Consider the following 16602-nt stretch of genomic DNA (forward strand, 5'->3'; position numbering starts at 1 on the left):
GTAGCTCTTTGAAATAACTTGCTGGTTCCATTGTGATTCCCATCTGTGGTGCCTAATGATAGCCGTGACTATCACACCTACTTTACAAGCATCTGACCACAAAACAAAAAATTTCCAATTTGAAGTTGTGATAATAGTGATCACCATCCTTAAGAATTCCTAATAATTTCTCAAACTATATAGATATTATGGTATGTAAGAGTTGTATTTTTTAAAAAAAAATGTTTTTTATTTACTTCTGAGAGAGAGAGAGACAGCGTGAGCAGGGGAGGGTCAGAGAGAGAGGGAGGTACAGAATCTGAAGCAGGCTCCAGGCTCTGAGCTAGCCATCAGCACAGAGCCCGACGCAGGGGTTGAACCCACGAACCCTGAGATCATGACCTGAGCTGAAGTCAGATGCTTAACCGACTGAGCCCCCCAGGTGCCCCAGGAGAGTTGTATTTTAAAGGTTGCAAAATGACTTCTCACTTCATTAAAAAATTTCTTATTTTTGTAATTTCTGATAGACTGAATTAAAACCATGGGTAGAAAAAAAGTGAGTAAATGCACTTCAGGAACAAACAATTTGTTATTCTCCTGCCAAAATATACAACTTCAGAGTTGTATAGAATAACAAACTTTTACACACAGTGCTAAGTTTTTATTTCCCCTTGATTCTTGGCCAATTTGCCAAGGTGAAAAGTCATTTGTTGACAAATTAGAAAAAGTCCACGCAGAGTATGCTGGAACATTTCCTATAATCAATAACTTAAGTATGATCGTGGGGTACAGAAATAATGAAGGGTTTGTGAAAACAGCAAAAGCAGGCCACAGACATTAAGCAGTAGGTCAGGACAACATGTATCCTGGGAAATCAGAAAGCTCATAAAATCACCACGTATTTTTTTTAAAGACCCATGGAATATAAAATTAGAAAACCAGGAAATTCAAGCTGGCTTTTTGTTAAAAAAATTTTTTTTTCAAAGATCACAAATATCCGACATTTGGAAAACCAGATCTAACAAAAGCCATTAATCAAATATTGGGAAAATGTCATACATGGACGTAAGTATCTTATAACTTCATAGGGGGAGCTACAAAGCAAGGTGTCATTCCAGGAAACGCAAATTCTATACATGGTGAAAAATAAAAGAGAACCATTGTGGAAGACAAATTTAAAAGCAATTGCTTATGTGCCTCAATCTATACTTTGAGGCCACCACAGAATACAGAAAGGCATAACATTCAAGGGGGGAATAAAGGAGGTCTCATTTACAAAATCACAACTAAGAAAGGAAGCAGGATATTCAATACATGTAGACATCCAAAGGCCTTAAGTATATATATGGAAAAAGGGGAGGTGGTTTATAATAACTGAGCTCAAATTTCAGCTGTCAGAGAAAAACTTTCTGGAGGAAAAGATTATATCCAAGTGCTACCTCCTGCCAGCACTATCAGAAGTTCAAAGTAAATTAAAACTCTGGGAGCAAAAGACCGGAAATCCCTCCACTCCCATCTAAGCAGGGGCTGAAACCATGGGTTTAGATCATAATATGACCTAGAAAGCGCTGAACCTTGAGGTTTCCAGTACAATATGGCTCCCAGTACAATAGGTGATCAACAGTTGTGTTAATGCTAATCCCTTACATCTACAGACTGCTTTACAGTTTAGAAAGTGCCTTCACCTTTATTCCCCAAGCCCTTTGGTGGTAGAATCAATCCTTTACTCTCACACAGCTTGTAGTTTGTAAAGTATCTTCACACACTGCCTTATTTTACAGAAGGGACCCGAGGGGATTAAGTTACTGGCAAGGACGCGAACGAGGTAGGTGAGGGGCCTGGACGCCTGCAGGACTCTACTCAGTCACTAAGAGACACTTCCTTTTAAAGTTCAAAGTACAACACTCCAGGGGGAGCAGCCAGCCCCATTCAGACAGCTCTGAAGCACAGAACTGCACAGTTGAACCATCTCTGCCTCGCTCTCCCTCCCTAAAGACTGGGAAACTGAGGCACCAGGTAGGAACAAAAGCCTCATCTAGAGTCACGCAAGGAGTGCTGTTAGGATGGACTTCCTCCACACCACCTGCGCTTTGCCCAGCAGCAGCTGAATCCTGTGTTTGAGACACAGGCTCGGTACCCAGAGAGGAAAACCCTTGCCATTACTGCTTCCCTCTCACTCTTCCTTCCCCACCGGGCTTTCCTACAGATGGTGGTCTCTTCTTTCGGGAGCCGCTCAGTAACAACCTCTCCCTAGGGCCCTTACCCATTTTTCACATCGGGCCTCCGGAGTAAAAGAATCCGCTAGCTCTGGCTCCCAACTCCTAGTCCCCCTCCCGGAGGTGTCTCTCGACCCCAAAGCATTTCTAGGTCTCCCAGGGGAAGGTCCGACGTCCACCCGTGCCACCCAAGCCTTAAACTCCACAAAAGAAAACCCTCCCAAAGCCTCCTCCCGTTACCCCTCCCGTCCAGGACACTCCTAAGGAGCACCCCTAAATATCAGGAGCCTCCCAAGGGCTACCTGCCTCTCACCTGGGCCCCTTTAGCCACGGCCTCCTCGGAAGGGCGACCCCCAACAACCTCCTCCGGTCCCGAATCCGCTAAAGGGGTAACACCCTCTTCCAGGTACCTCTTCCAGGCGCCTTCAGCGCGGGCCTCAGTGGAGAACCTCCTGGTTGCTTCCTGGGCTCTGCCGAACGCCACTCCCTCCCGGGCCCCTTCGCGGAGTCTCCCTCAGCCCGAGTCCGGTCTTCCCACCGCAGACTCGGGCGGCTGTTTCCCTCCCTCACGGACGTTCCCAGCCCTCGGACTCCCCCCAGCTCCGTGTCCCCAGTGGTTTCCCAGAGCAGCGCGGCCGAGCCGAGGCACTGACTTCTCCAGCTCCCGGGCCCACCCGAGGGAGGGGGCGGCGGCGGCGCGACTCCTTTGTGACAGGTCCGAGAGAGCGGTAAAGATGGACGCGAGGCCACGGCGCTGCCATTACGCGCTGAGCCCACCCCCGCTTCGTACCGCCCCAGCCCTCCCCAGTCCCCTAGGAAACGCCCCTTCCTCTGTGGCAAGCCCTCTTCATTACAGCCAATCATTTTTCAGGGATTGTGCCACGTGATCGCGCGGCCCGCCCCGCCCCCCAAGGACGAGCTGGCCAATCCCCTTGCTGAGGTGAGAATGGCCCAATCAAGTCTCTCCGGCTAGCTTTCCTGGTACCGGATTTCCATCTGTCTCCTGGGGAGGAAGGAAGGTGTGGATTGGGTTACGGTACCGGAAGCGGGGCGGGACTTTGTTGTGGCGGTGAGGAAGAGGAAGCCCTGAAGGGTCAAAAGGAATACAAAAGCAAAGGCTGTTTTCCTTCTTTTCTTTTTTCTTTCTTTCTTTCCTTTTTTTACTCCCTAAAGAGCGCGTGGCCTTAGTGGTGGCGGTTTGGGGTGGGCGCCGCCGAGGTGAGGGGGTCTCGCCTCCCGCACGCTGGTAGGTGAGTGCGGCCTGGGCCCTGGCCTGGCGGAGAGACCTGGGTTCCAGCTTCTTCGCTGAGGAGATGGGCGGGGGAGGGGTGGTGGTGGCTACGTCTGGTGTGAGGTTTAGGGCCAAGCCCGTTCTCAGTCTGCGCACTTGCCCAGTATTCTTAGGCACCGGGGCCAGGGGCTTGCTGGGGGCCAGCCTGAGGGGAGCCGAGGGAACCCGCGGGAAGGCCTCCAAGTCGTGTGGGGGAAGATCCCGGCCCTTCTAGCGGTCTTGGGACTTCGCACCTCTTGCCGGCCCTCTTCCACCGTTTCTGCTAAGTGGGGCCATCCGGGTTCCAAGTGAGGAGCGGGCTCTCTCCCAGGGGCCTTGGAACGGCTCCAGGCTACTCAGAACATGTGGGCGTGCCTGGTTGGAAATGGTTGAATCACAGAGTGCAAGTGTAGGATGGGAAACACATTTGTTACGTACCTTGCACCGTTTGCTATGCTCAGTGCATTTTCTTCTAATAAGGGGCAAGCCGCCGTGCTCGTTTCGCAACAACAACAACAACAACAACAACTTAGGAAACTAAGACTGAGGGTTGGGTTGAAGGATCTTGATGGAGAGTTTGCCTGTGTAAGCTGTCTACGCGCACAGGTGTAAAGGTGGAGACCTACTTGTTGATAGCAGTGGTTCTTAATCTAGTAGAAAACAAGATCTTCTGTGGCCTGTTTAAATGCAGATTCTCGGACCCTATCCCTCAGATAGTCTGATTGAGTAGATCTGGGGTTGGGACCCAGGGAAGCCAAGTGCGGGCCTGCTGGTCAGAATTCCCAATGACCGCTTCTGTATACCAGCTGTGAGCTAAGATTTGTTGATTTTTCAGCTATTTCGCATATTGATACCTTAACAGGGACCCCATAAAATGGTTTGGAGGGCACTACTTCTGAAATCCCTGAAAAGAATCATTGTTTATACTCCTTTTTGATAACAAGGGATTGAGTGGAGATAAAGGCAGCTGTTACAGTCTTTCAAATAGAGCGTGAGAAGAGCTGTTAACAATTTATAGGGGTCTGAAAGCAGAGGCTGGCCAATTATTTTCCTCAGCTGAAGTGTTGGTGCCTTAATCCCTTACAATCAGGAAGAATTATGTCAAGACCTGGTTAGCAGCCTTCCCTTTCACCTTATAAGAATCTTGATGTTTGCTTAGAGTTAAGCTGCTGCCTCAGAAATTGAAAACCTCATAGCTGGTAAGTGAAGTAATTAAAGTGCGTGGTGCCGCCATTGGTGCGCTCATACTGTAATCATGCCTTTGGGGGCAACTGAATTAAACAAGTTCAGGGTGTTCACTGTTGATCACCTTTTGAAAATGAATGGTCTTCATTCTTAAATGTGATCTGTTTCATTCTTTGCTATAGAATGCATTTTAAGTTTTCTGTTTTTTTTTTTTTCCTCTGGGTTTTCAGGATAATGCATCCAACTATGGATGTGTTTTTGTTGGTTTTGATGTTTGTCAGACTTTTTTATTCTGTAAAATTCTTGACCATTTTATGTTGCTTATGCCCCATTGTTTATCTCCTTTGCTGATGTAACACAGATCCTTTCACTTTATTGTCTATGCCTCTTATTCCTTTATTTTTCCATGCTATCTCCTGGATAATTTCTTATTCTCAAGTTATTTCTAATCTGCTATTACACCCCTCCATTGACATATTAAATTCAGTTACTGTGTTTTTTAGTTCCAGAGGTTCTGTTTGGTCCTTTTTCAAATGTGCCATGCCATTGTTTTACAGTCTGCTGTTAATTTTGAGGCTTGGTTTTTATTTCTTTAAACACAGTAAGCATTGTTTTATAATCTATGTTAATTCCACTGCCAGTTCCCTTTGAGTCTGTTTCTTTTGCTCATTATTGCTGCTGTTTTTCTTCCCAGTTCACCTTTACCTTTTTAAAAAATTTTATTTATTTTTGAGAGACAGAGAGAGAATCCCAAGCAGGCCCTGCACTGACGCGAGCCTCAGTCTCACTAACCGTAAGATCATGACCTGTGCCAAAATCAGGAGTCATATGCCTAACAGACTGAGCCACCCAGGCGCCCCCCACCTTAACCTTAATGGAATATTTGGGACGCTAGGTTAAGATGAAGAAGGTGGTTATGACTCTGCACCTTTTGTGGACTCCTGGCTTTGACTTTTGTTTCTATTGCTTCATAAGTACATAAAACAACAGTATTCAAGGTCAAGGTCAGAGAAATCCTCAGGATGAAAATAATTTGAATATTGGGTTTAATTTCTAATTTTCACCTTTTCTTTGGTTTTGGCCTTTTTTTTTTTTTACTAGTTAGCTTTTCTGTTTAACAATTATTTTAAAAAATTTCCTCCAGTTTTTGTTTGTTTAATAATAGAGGTAGAGGATTGGTCTTAATTACCTAGCCCACTATTTCTGGAAACGTAAGCCCCCTTTCACGTTGATTTTGGAATGCGAAATTTGTGATTTCAGGCAATCTTAAAGATCATTTTTCTCCATATACCTTAAACTTCCACCACTTTTCCCTATGTAGTGTCACAGCTGCTGTCAATATTAAGCTTCCCTGGTACTTGTTTTAGTCTTCCTTTTCTGAATTCCTTAGTGCTTAGCTTCTATTTATTCTCTTGGAGCATTTAACCTCATTCTTTTCCTAAAAGTGCTTATGCCAGCCTTATCTCTTTTACTGAATGCAGCTTCTTCGTTTGCTAAAAAGTGGCGTGCCAGTTCAGCACCTAGCATTCTGTGCCTTGCACATAATAGGTTCCCTGTAAAGATTTACAACTGAATGAGTTAGTTGGCCATGTATGGTTTCTGTAATGCAATGTTTGTCTTCCTTTGAACCTCAGATGAAGTAGTTGGTTCGCATTTAGGAGTCACAATGTGTAAAAAGTACAACTAATAATTAGAATCATACGTAGTGAGAAAAGTTTATACTTTGAGAGGCACACGTGAACTAAGGAACTGATGATCAGCCAAGGGAATCAATATTTTAAGAGCTCTTTACTTTTCAGTGCATATAGATGAATTAAAGGTAAAAGTACATATGATGAGACTGTCCTTGTGCTACGGAAAGATAAATGTATTATAGGTTTGCTTAAAATTTTTTTTCATTGCATGTGTTTATTTTAGATGCCTGGACAACCAGAAGATTGTGACAAATTGCTCTTTATAATAAACATTTTAAATATGAATAAAATTGCTTATGCTGTACCCTGATTTTTAGATTCCTTTAGTCTCCTTTGCTACCTAGTGTATTAAATAAGGGTTACTTGTGAGATTGAAGATTACTTTGGTAACAAATGCCAGTCTTGTTCTCTGTTAGTAGTTGTCATGCTCTGAAGTTTTGTAATATGTAGGGAAAGTCATCTTGATCTGAGTTAACTGTGGCTTGGTAGAAGTGACTTCTGGCCAGAAAGCTATCTATTTGGAATATAGTTGAGTTTGCCAGATGGCACATTCCTCTTAATTGCCGTCCTGCATTTTGAAATCCCATGTGATTTGAACATGAGGTTTTTGTAAAAATGTTGGAAGAGCAGGACTTACATATATTTACTGACGAAACAAAAGTGGATTGGCCTATTGTTTTTGCTCCCCAAAAGGAAGACTTAGAACACCATAACACAGAAATCTGATTCCCCCTGGTGTATTTTTACACTATAGTCTAATGTTAGAATTAGGAGGGTGTAGTGGCCAGTGATGTAAACACTTAAGTAGTCTGCCATCACAAAATTCAATTCCATAGGAAACCAGATCTCATTAACTTGTATCATGGCACTGGCTAAATGGAATAATTTTCAAGTCAGCAGTAGCAATTGCTTTGGGGGCTGCAGTGTAAAGTTTAGATCTTGTATAGCATGTAGTGTCACTGAGCCCATTCGTCCCCCCAACGTGGAAATTAAATACCACAGTCTCCAGTACAAACACAGAAGTGCTGTGTTTAACAGTTACTTTGGCTTGAAATATAAGATCTTTGTGTTTTTTTGGCTGTCAAGCAAATTTGAAAAGTGTTCTTTGTGTCAGTTTGTAACATTTAAGGTTGGACAAAGTGATTTTGGTATGGTTTTGGTTTTCCATGAATTCCCTATTTGAAGAACTTAAATAATCCTTTTTAAGATAATGCAGCATTTGGTTTGATAATTAAACTTGAATCATCTTGGGGGGAAGAAGCAATGTGAGTAGAGGAAAGTTGACAGCATTTATTCTTTCTGAAATTAAACATACTGCAAAAATGAATATTCCTGTTGTAAATCCTCTTCATTCCTATGTGTATCTTTACAGTTCCATCCCAGACCCCTGGGCTTTGTTTGTGTTTTGTTTTTAATTATTCTAGCAAAGAGGAAAAGTAAGACTTGTGGAAATTTAGCAAGGCAGTAGGATTTAGAAATAAACAGTTTAATTTCCAGTTTCTGCCCACTTCCAGAAGGAGGTAAATGAGCTCCAGGTACTCATCACCTCCCTGGTGCCGAATAAACAACCAATGAAAATTGAACTCTTCAAAGAAAAATGCTTTGTGTGGGAAATACTTAGTCTTCAGTATAACAACATTTTTCTGTCAGTTGAAATTAAAGGAAAGTAGTGAGTTATTCTTGAAGAAAACCTCAATTATATAGAAAAGCGACTTAATTTTTGGTCATGTGTTTCCAGGTGCACAAATTTTGTGGTATTTGAATACAATTCCCTATGGGACCTGGGAGCTTGAGCAAATACTTACATAACATCTGCTATTTTCTATAACTTAACGTAGGAACATTACCTCAGAATATTCATGTGAGATCCCTCTTCCCTGCTTAAATTCTTGAAGTCCTCTTCATGGTTGGTTTATTCAATAAGTATTATTATCTGCCCAATATATGCCAGCCACCGTGCTTAGAAGCAGTGCAAATACAAAGAGCCACTGAATGGTCACAAATGGTAAAACATAATGGGTAAGTTCTGCGGTAGAGTTGGAGTTAGAGGTCGAGTGGGGGAGTGGGGGTGACCGCAGGAACAGGGAGACCAGTGGAAGGCTACTGCAGTAGCCCTGGGCGGGATGAGGCCCCGAAAAGAAGACATTAGAAAGGAAAGGACTCAGGAGGTCTGGGTGGCTCAGTCTGACTCTTGATTGTGGCTCAGGTCATGGTCTTATAGTTTATGGGTTCAAGCCCAGCGTCCTGCTCTATGCTGGGGGTGCGGTGCCTGTTTGGGATTCATTCTCTCTCCCTCCCTCCACCCATCCCCAGCTCTCTCTCTTTCTCTCTCAAAATAAATAAATTAAAAAAGAAAGAAAAGACTCTTCTCTTTAAAAAAAACAAGGAGCAGATGGATTAAAAAGAGGTCATTATGCGGTAGAAACACCAGAATTCAGCCACTGGTGAGATGTAAGACAGTGAGGGAGAAGGTTCATGTCCAGGTTTTTAGCCTGGGAAACTAGACTGATCGATATTTATGCCCTTCATTGTTGCCCCTTACCTGTACTATTCGTTTTAGTAATTCATTATATATATACACTATTATCTGTTATTAACTAATTCAAGGATACTAACTTTATTTCTTCTATGCTCCTCATAGAATCTGACACAGCGCTGGACGCAGAGTTCCCCCGTTCAGCACAATGTCGAGTTTATTTAAATTAATCGAATAAAACAGTAATATAGAGAACCCCACTAAAGGGACAATGCAGAATTACCAAATTATATATACATAGAAGTTTTTCCTAATTTCTCTGATGTAATCCCTTCGTGTACGTGATTTATTTCTCCTCCTCGCCCCCCTCCCCCCGGAGTACAGACAGTATTTCTCTCCTATAACCAGTCCAGAGCTTAGCATAGTACTTTGTAGTAATGGCAGACGTTTCAAAGCATTTTTTTGGGCATGTGTCAAACACCATGCTAAGTGCTTTGCCTGAATTACCTTGTTTATCCTCACAGAAACTGTTGTGCGGGACTATTTTAATCCCCATTGGTGAGTGCAACCTGTGGATGAGAAAACCAAGACTCTGAGGTTTGCCCAGGGCATACAGCTTGTAACTGAGGTCCCTCAATTTCAGACAGAATGTAAAGTCTTTATCATTACCTGTGCTGCATGTAAGGAGACTGGTAGGGAAGGTACTTGTTTTCTAGCCAGGGACTTAGATTAAGTTGTACTGAAACATGTGTGAAGTTAAGCTTGCTTCTTGGCAGTACGTATTGACAGTGACATTTTGTATCCTGAAAAAAATCTGAGTATTTCCAGAAAAGGAATATCCTGACCATTATCCAAATACTCAGGAGTATGGCCACTTGTTCACGAACATTTTCTGTCCCTGTCTTTGGCCTCTCCTAACATAGAAAGATGTCCATATAGCCAGGAGGGCCATTGGCAGGGTTGAAGGCAAGGAGGGAATGATGGTTGAAGTGCCAGGGAAGGAGGACCTGCAGAAGATACAGAACGGCTAGAAAGAGAGGAAATAGCAGTCTGTGTTTTAGTTGTATCCCTTTTAAGCTCACAGAAATGCATTGTAATTAGGTGAGGCCATCTAGCTTTTTAAAATTTATTTTGAGACAAAGGAATATCAGGGTTATAACATTAGCTTTAAAGAGCAGGCTTTTATAAGTGTTAGTTTTGACTGTTTTCAGGAAACTATCCCATTGAGAGCGGTAGTTTCCCTGTCAAATTCTGAAGCTGTTGTCTTTAAATCTTCCCTTTTTTTTTTTTTTTTTTTTTTGGGGGTTTTTTTTTTTTTTTTTTTAATAGTTTATTGTCAAATTAGTTTCCACAAAATCTTCCCTTTTCAATGTGCTGTTTTATTTTTCATTTTTGGTAACCCATCTCTGATTCCTGGTTTTGTCCTTGTGGCGTGAAAGATGGTGAAAGGCACAGACTCAGCCGTTGGGGTAGAAATTGAATTCTAACACTTAAGAGGAAAAGATTGATGAGAAAGAGAATAAGAATTTCTTGGAATCCCATAAGTTTGCCTTTTCCCCAAAGTGGTAAGTGTTGGAAGATTCTTTAGTTCCTATTTCAAATTCAGATCCTTTAACACGTGTATCTTGAAGGCTTTGTCCCTTGAGTTTCAGGGATCTTGGTTAAAGTTTAAGTGAAGGTAGGTTCTTATCCAAAACTTCAGTAGGCTGTGAAAATTAATGATTTTACTTTCTTAATTTTGAGTTATAAGAATAAATCTTAGAGACTGAATTCTCAATTAGCTGGAGCCATTTGCGATTCTAGGGTTTGTTTTTGGTCTTTTTTTGCCTGTTGGAACACTTCTTTTAGTATTAATATATGTTTATTGTACAAATAAACATATATTAAGGAAAATTAATGTATTTTCTTTCCTTTTTTAATTTTTAAAAATTTTTTTATGTTTTTAAAAATTTATTATTGAGACAGAGAGAAACAGAGCACGAGTGGGGGAGGGACAGAGAGAGAAGGAGACACAGAATCCGAAACAGGCTCCAGACTCTGAGCTGTCAGCACAGAGCCCAATGTGGGGCTCGAAGCCGTGCACCACGAGATCATGACCTGAGCCGAAGTCGGATGCTTACCCGACTGAGCCACCCAGGTGCCCCTCTTTCAGTTTTTAAAAGGTACCATGAGAGTGGAGAGATGCATACAATAGGAATGCCAGGGCATTGCCACATTCTAAAGTATATTTCCCAGGTTGAAATCCTATGCAATCTGATAAGTGTACTGCTTTGAGACACTAGTATTTTTCTCCATTTCATGAGATGAAAAGAACTAGGGATGTTTGGTCCAGAAAAATGACAGATTAGGAGGACCATGGGAGTTGTCTTCAAACAGTTGAAGCATTGTCATATTGAAAAAAGGATTTGGCTCCTTTTCTGCAGTCCCAGTGGGTTAAACCTGAGTGTGGAATTTATAGGGAGACAGGTTTCAGTTTGGAAAGAACTGAAGGAAGAACGATCATCCTAGTCAGATCTACTCAGAGAGGGAGTGAGTGCATTGGTCCCTGTTGAGGTGTTAGAATATGGGTTGGATGAAAATCTCCTGGGTGTGTATGATGGATTCGTATGTTGGATGGAGAATCTTATTAGGTGTGACATCAGGACCCAGCCCACTCTGAATTATTTACCAGGAAATAAGGGTGAGGGGAAGAAACCAGGAGGCCAGTTTAGGGCAAGGGAGGAGAGTGGCAGCCATCTAATAGGATAGGAAAGGGGGACACTGAGGGTCCAGTGTATCTCGCCCATTCATTAGAGTCCTAATTTAAGACATTTAAGAATATGTTGGCTCTCTTTTCATAAGATGTTATTCTGCAAAATTTGAGGAATTTTTGGCATGGTCAACAGAGACAATAATTCTGTTTCTGTAACAGTCCTTTGGCTGGAGACATTGAGGCTAAATTACAAGTGTGCAGGTGTGGGTTTTAGGTGGGAACAATAGCTTCTGCCAGTTGATTTGGTTTTCTTTCTAGTAAATTTCAGAATTCTCTCTCATGATTGTTACATTGAACTAAACTTCAGCCACAGTAGGATTTAGGCTGGAACTGTTCTCTTGTTCCGAATGTTTGGATTTGTTTTCTTACCTTCCATTTTCATAGTCATTAAAATGTTTACATGAACAATTTCAGCCTGGAATTCGGTATAGAAAGAAAGCTGAAATTGAGATGTCCTTCTTTTTAACCAGGATCCCAGGTTTCTGGGGAAGGGGATGGTGAAGTGGCTAAGAGTGTGAATTTTCTATGTCAAACCTGGATTTTATTCTTAGCTCTACCGTTCACCATCTTCTATCACTTTTATCACCTTAGATGAGTGACCTAACATCTCTGGGCTTCATTTCTTCATCTGTAAAGAGAGTATTTCTCATTGGTTGAATGGAAGCATACATGAGATAAAATACATAAAAATGTATTTAGTCCATGGTAAGAGCTCAATAAGTGGCAGCTACTTTTTCTGCTCTCAGTAGAGACTTATGTTTGTTATTAGGGATCATCTTGGAATGGACATTGAGTTGAAGTCCTAGTAGTGCAGAATATCTGCTTCCTTGTTAGGGTGTAATTGTGTGAATAATAGAACATGTCTGAGTAGAGAGTTAATTCCACAGCTCTTAAGAAAAAGAAGAAAGAAACTAGCAAAGAAAAGCAGAAAGGCTTAAAAGGAGTAACAAATACTCCTCTATCTTTATTTCCTCCTTCCTTCCTTCTGAAGAGAGGTTCAGGTAGAAGTTTATAGATTTGGGAATCTTGTACATCAAGACACACATAAAGTGGGTGGGGTCGTTGTGGGAGTGAGAAAAGAGAAGGATTGAATATGGACTCTTAGTGGCATAGATCCATATCTTACAGGAAGGAAGGTCAGGGAAGAGATGGAGGACTGTGCTTAGTGTAGTGCACAGTACATTGAACCTGTAGTTAGGAGATCTGGGTTTAAATCTCGCTTTCTCTGTTTGGGGTTTGTGTGCCTCTAGGCACATCCCTTCCCTGTTGTACAGACTAGACTTTGTTTCCAGGACTCCTTGCATACCTGAGTTTCTCCATTATGAATCTACTTGGAAACAGTAACACGCAAATGGAGGTAGTGGAATGTTCCTGAAACAGGTATTACAAGGAGGAACAATGTCAGATGTCACTGAAGTGAAAGAGATTGAGAACTGGGAAAAAATCAGGGTGCCCAGGAAGCCAATTCGTTTAGAGGGACCAAGAAATATCTGCAGCGTAAGACTTACATGTAATTGCAGCATGTAATGAGAATTATGCCAGGTCCTCTCGCCGACTTTGTAGATAACATAAATGTTAATAAAACTGCCTGATACAGGAGGAAAAATGTAATCGTGCTTTCATCAGTCATCTATAAAGTAACCTACTTGAAGAGCTCTTCAGAGTTGAAGGGAATTTTGAGGTAGTCTGTTGCTAGGTGGTGAGACAGCTAAATCTTGTTTCACCTTAGAATTTTAATTGCAGTTCTCACTTGAAATGTTTCGTATGTTTTTTGTAGACCAGCTGTTCCATTATGGATGGAGGGGATGATGGTAATCTTGTTATCAAAAAGAGGTTTGTGTCCGAGGCAGAACTAGATGAACGACGCAAAAGAAGGCAAGAAGAATGGGAGAAAGTTCGAAAACCTGAAGATCCAGAAGGTATATGGGCTTGTAGTTTGGCATTCAGTGTAATGGTCTCTGATCTTCACGGCAGCCCTGCAGAGTAGGCGCTACCGTCCTCCCTTTAGAGTAGGGGGAGTAAGGCTCAGGGGGCCAGGGGCCAATGCAAGGCCTCCGTGGCGGGAGCAGAAGCGCAGTACGCACTGTCTGTGCCACCATCCTGCCTTCCAGAAGATTCTGCGAGTCTGTTCCATCTTTGCAGGTGGATGCAGGATCTGAAGGACTGAGAATGCTACTGCTGAGTAGGGGTTGGGCTGGCCCCTCACCCAGTTAACTGTCTCAGGCCGGGGGTCCTCCTGACATTGCTGGGTGCCTTTGAGACCTGTCGGCCCCTCTCTGAGGTCCAGAGGGAAACTGTGGACTTTGTACTATTTTTGTGTTATCCTTGCCCTCAGATCATGCAGAGACTTGACTTTATCTTTAAAATCCTTTGCGATTCCAAAATAATGTGAAAAATTCTAAAGTATGTGCTTTTTCTCCCCTTCCCTTTTCTTCCCTCCCCCTTCTTTCAGAATGTCCAGAGGAGGTTTATGACCCTCGGTCTCTATATGAAAGGCTACAAGAGCAGAAAGACAGGAAGCAGCAGGAGTATGAGGAGCAGTTCAAATTCAGTAAGCTTCACCAGCAGTCCCGCACACTCCACAGGGCCTGCTTGATGCCCTTTGGCCTCATGCAGCACTTTTCCTAACTAGCCACGGAACTGGCTTGATTATCTAGTCTCTGGATGTTCATTTGGTGGAAAAGAGGTAACTTGCTGCCTTCCAGACCACATTGAACATTTTTGTTTCGAGCTTGATACCCATCTTAATTCTGTGCTAATGTCTAGTAGTAGAAGAAATACCTTGATTTTCTGCCGTGTTCCCTCTCCAGAAGCCAAGGTGTTTACAAATTCTTTCTTCTAATCCTCTAAAGGATCTGCTGCTTATTAAAAATAAAGAGGAGGAAAAATCTTATTTGACTCTCCTTTCCCTTTAGCCTGCTAAGTGTTCCTTGTTCAATTATTTCCGCAGAAAACATGGTAAGAGGCTTAGACGAAGATGAGACTAACTTCCTCGATGAGGTTTCCCGGCAGCAGGAGCTCCTAGAAAAGCAACGAAGAGAAGAAGAACTGAAAGAACTGAAGGAATACAGAATATCCTTTATACTTTGGGAGAAATATGTACAGCACCCGTGTCCTCATCAGCGCCTGCGGATTTGAGTTTCTTCACAAATAGAATGAGAATAAGGTTTTCTACCTCGTGACCTCTGAGTTCTCTTTCAACACTGACATTCCTGTGACTGAATGACTGGCACTGATTTGTGGAGTTAGGTCGCATGCAAGAGTCTGTTGCAATCAAAAGTCCAGATCCCTTAGGATTAACTAAAGGCCTAAATCCTAATAGTACCAGGGTATTTTTGCCTTGTGGGATTAGACTCTGAAACAGATGGGCGATGCAGTAAACTCATCCAGTGGAGAAATTGGCTTCTGAGTTTTGAAAGGAAATGTGTAGCAACTCTCCTGTGTCCTTAAAATCTTCCCTGGGGGTGTTCTGTTTCCACAGAGGGGAAAACCGAGAAAACAACAAAGATGACTTTGCTTTGGCTCAGTGTTGCCTTTTTGTCATCCACTTGCTTGTCCGAATAGGCATCCCACATGTTACTTGGTGGAGTCCGAATTCTCAGTTCTGTGCCTCACCACCCCTACCCTCCACTCCTCACACTGCCCTCGCCCCCAAGTCTCTTCTTTTTCTGCTCTTTCAGATCTCAGTGACGGCACTTCCGTGCCCCCATGTGCCTGGGCCAATAACTGTTTCCAGAATGTACTCTGCCTCTGTGCACTTCAGCTCTCTGTGCCTCTCAGAACCACCGTGACCAAGTCAGTCTCTGCTTCTTGTCCACAACAGTCCATTCTCACTGCAGTCAAAAGGAACATTTGAAAACCTACACAGAATCTTGTCACTTTCCTATTTGAAACACTGTGGCCTTTAGACTTAGTCTGTGTTCTTACCAGGCCCTGCATGATTTAGGCCAGCCCATCTTCTGTTGTGTCTTGAACTCACTCTTCTCGTGTTCACTACACTGCAGCCTACTGACCTTCCTTGTGTTCCTCTCGGCCTGAGCTTTGTGATTCCATTTCAAGGCCTTTGTGTTTGTTGTTGTTCTCTGCCTTCAGATTTTCCAAGGCTGGCATTTCATGGCACTTGGGTCTCCGCTCTCCTCTCCCTTCCTCATAGAGGCCTTCTTCCCTCAGCACCCTGTCTCACATTTCACCAAGGCACATCTGTGTGTATGACGTCATTTTTTTAACAGTAATTTTCTCTACCTGAAAATCTTAATTTGCTTCCAAGTTTGTATACTCTTTTTTAAAAAAATTTTTTTTACATTTATTTATTTTTGAGAGACAGAGAATGAGCAGAGGAAGGGCAGATAGATAAGGAGACACAGAATCTGAAACAGGCTCCAGGCTCTGAGCAAACATTCAACACAGAGCCAGATGCGGGGCTCGAACCCACGAAGTGTGAAATCATGACCTGAGTCGAAGTCAAATGCTCAACTGACTGAGCCACCCAGGCGCCCCTGTATGCCTCTTTTACTGCTGGAATATAAAAGAAGATTCGTAAGAATAAAGATTTGGTCACCACTGATTTCCCTAGTGCCTGGCATGTAGGTTCTCTGTGTGTGTGTGAACAAATGAATGAATGACTCCCAGGAGAGGTTAATAAAGCCAGCTTGGCTTTCTTCCTGTGAGAAGGCTCATTTGAATATTTCAAGCTTATATGTTGAAAAACCACTCTGGTATGATTGAGCAGGCTTTACCTCTAAAGTTAGTGATACGACTGCATGTGTGTGCTAGTTGGTAGTTTTTAATTTAATTTTTTTAAACATTTATTATTGAGAGACAGAAAGAGGCAGAGCATGAGCATGGGAAGGGCAGAGAGAGGGGGAGACACAGAACCTGAAGCAGGCTCCAGGCTCTGAGCTGTCAGCACAGAGCCCGACGCGGGGCTCGAACTCACAAACCGTCAGATCATGACCTGAGCTGAAGTCGACACTTCACCATCTGAGCCACCCAGGTGCCCCACTACTTGGTAGTTTTTGCAGGGAACGTGC

At 42.9% G+C, this 16602-nt stretch overlaps 2 protein-coding genes across 6 annotated transcripts in view; one reads left to right on the plus strand and one right to left on the minus strand.

The window, feature by feature from the left end:
- The window catches only part of RSPRY1 (ring finger and SPRY domain containing 1), a 43105-nt gene extending 40133 nt beyond the window's left edge, over nucleotides 1-2972 (minus strand). Inside the window, exon 1 of one of the 3 annotated variants that reach the window (XM_077751310.1) lies at nucleotides 2849-2972. The gene's annotated coding sequence lies outside the window, so the exon portion shown is untranslated. Of the gene's footprint in view, nucleotides 1-2508 lie in introns of all 3 variants that reach the window. The other 2 variants (XM_077751309.1, XM_077751308.1) reach the window with 2 other exon arrangements.
- A 169-nt stretch (nucleotides 2973-3141) lies between these two features.
- The window catches only part of PSME3IP1 (proteasome activator subunit 3 interacting protein 1), a 32414-nt gene continuing 18953 nt past the window's right edge, over nucleotides 3142-16602 (plus strand). Inside the window, exons 1-4 of one of the 3 annotated variants that reach the window (XM_077751312.1) lie at nucleotides 3142-3214; nucleotides 13350-13491; nucleotides 14025-14123; nucleotides 14523-14644. In XM_077751312.1, the coding sequence (XP_077607438.1) occupies nucleotides 13365-13491; nucleotides 14025-14123; nucleotides 14523-14644 (348 nt within the window). In that variant the 5' untranslated portion in view covers nucleotides 3142-3214; nucleotides 13350-13364. Of the gene's footprint in view, nucleotides 3215-3250; nucleotides 3446-4555; nucleotides 4665-13349; nucleotides 13492-14024; nucleotides 14124-14522; nucleotides 14645-16602 lie in introns of those variants that run through there. The other 2 variants (XM_077751311.1, XM_077751313.1) reach the window with 2 other exon arrangements.

The sequence above is a fragment of the Crocuta crocuta genome, unplaced genomic scaffold, assembly GCF_008692635.1.
Source record: "Crocuta crocuta isolate KB4526 unplaced genomic scaffold, BGI_CrCroc_1.0 scaffold124, whole genome shotgun sequence".
In the NCBI taxonomy this organism is placed as follows: Eukaryota; Metazoa; Chordata; class Mammalia; order Carnivora; family Hyaenidae; genus Crocuta; species Crocuta crocuta.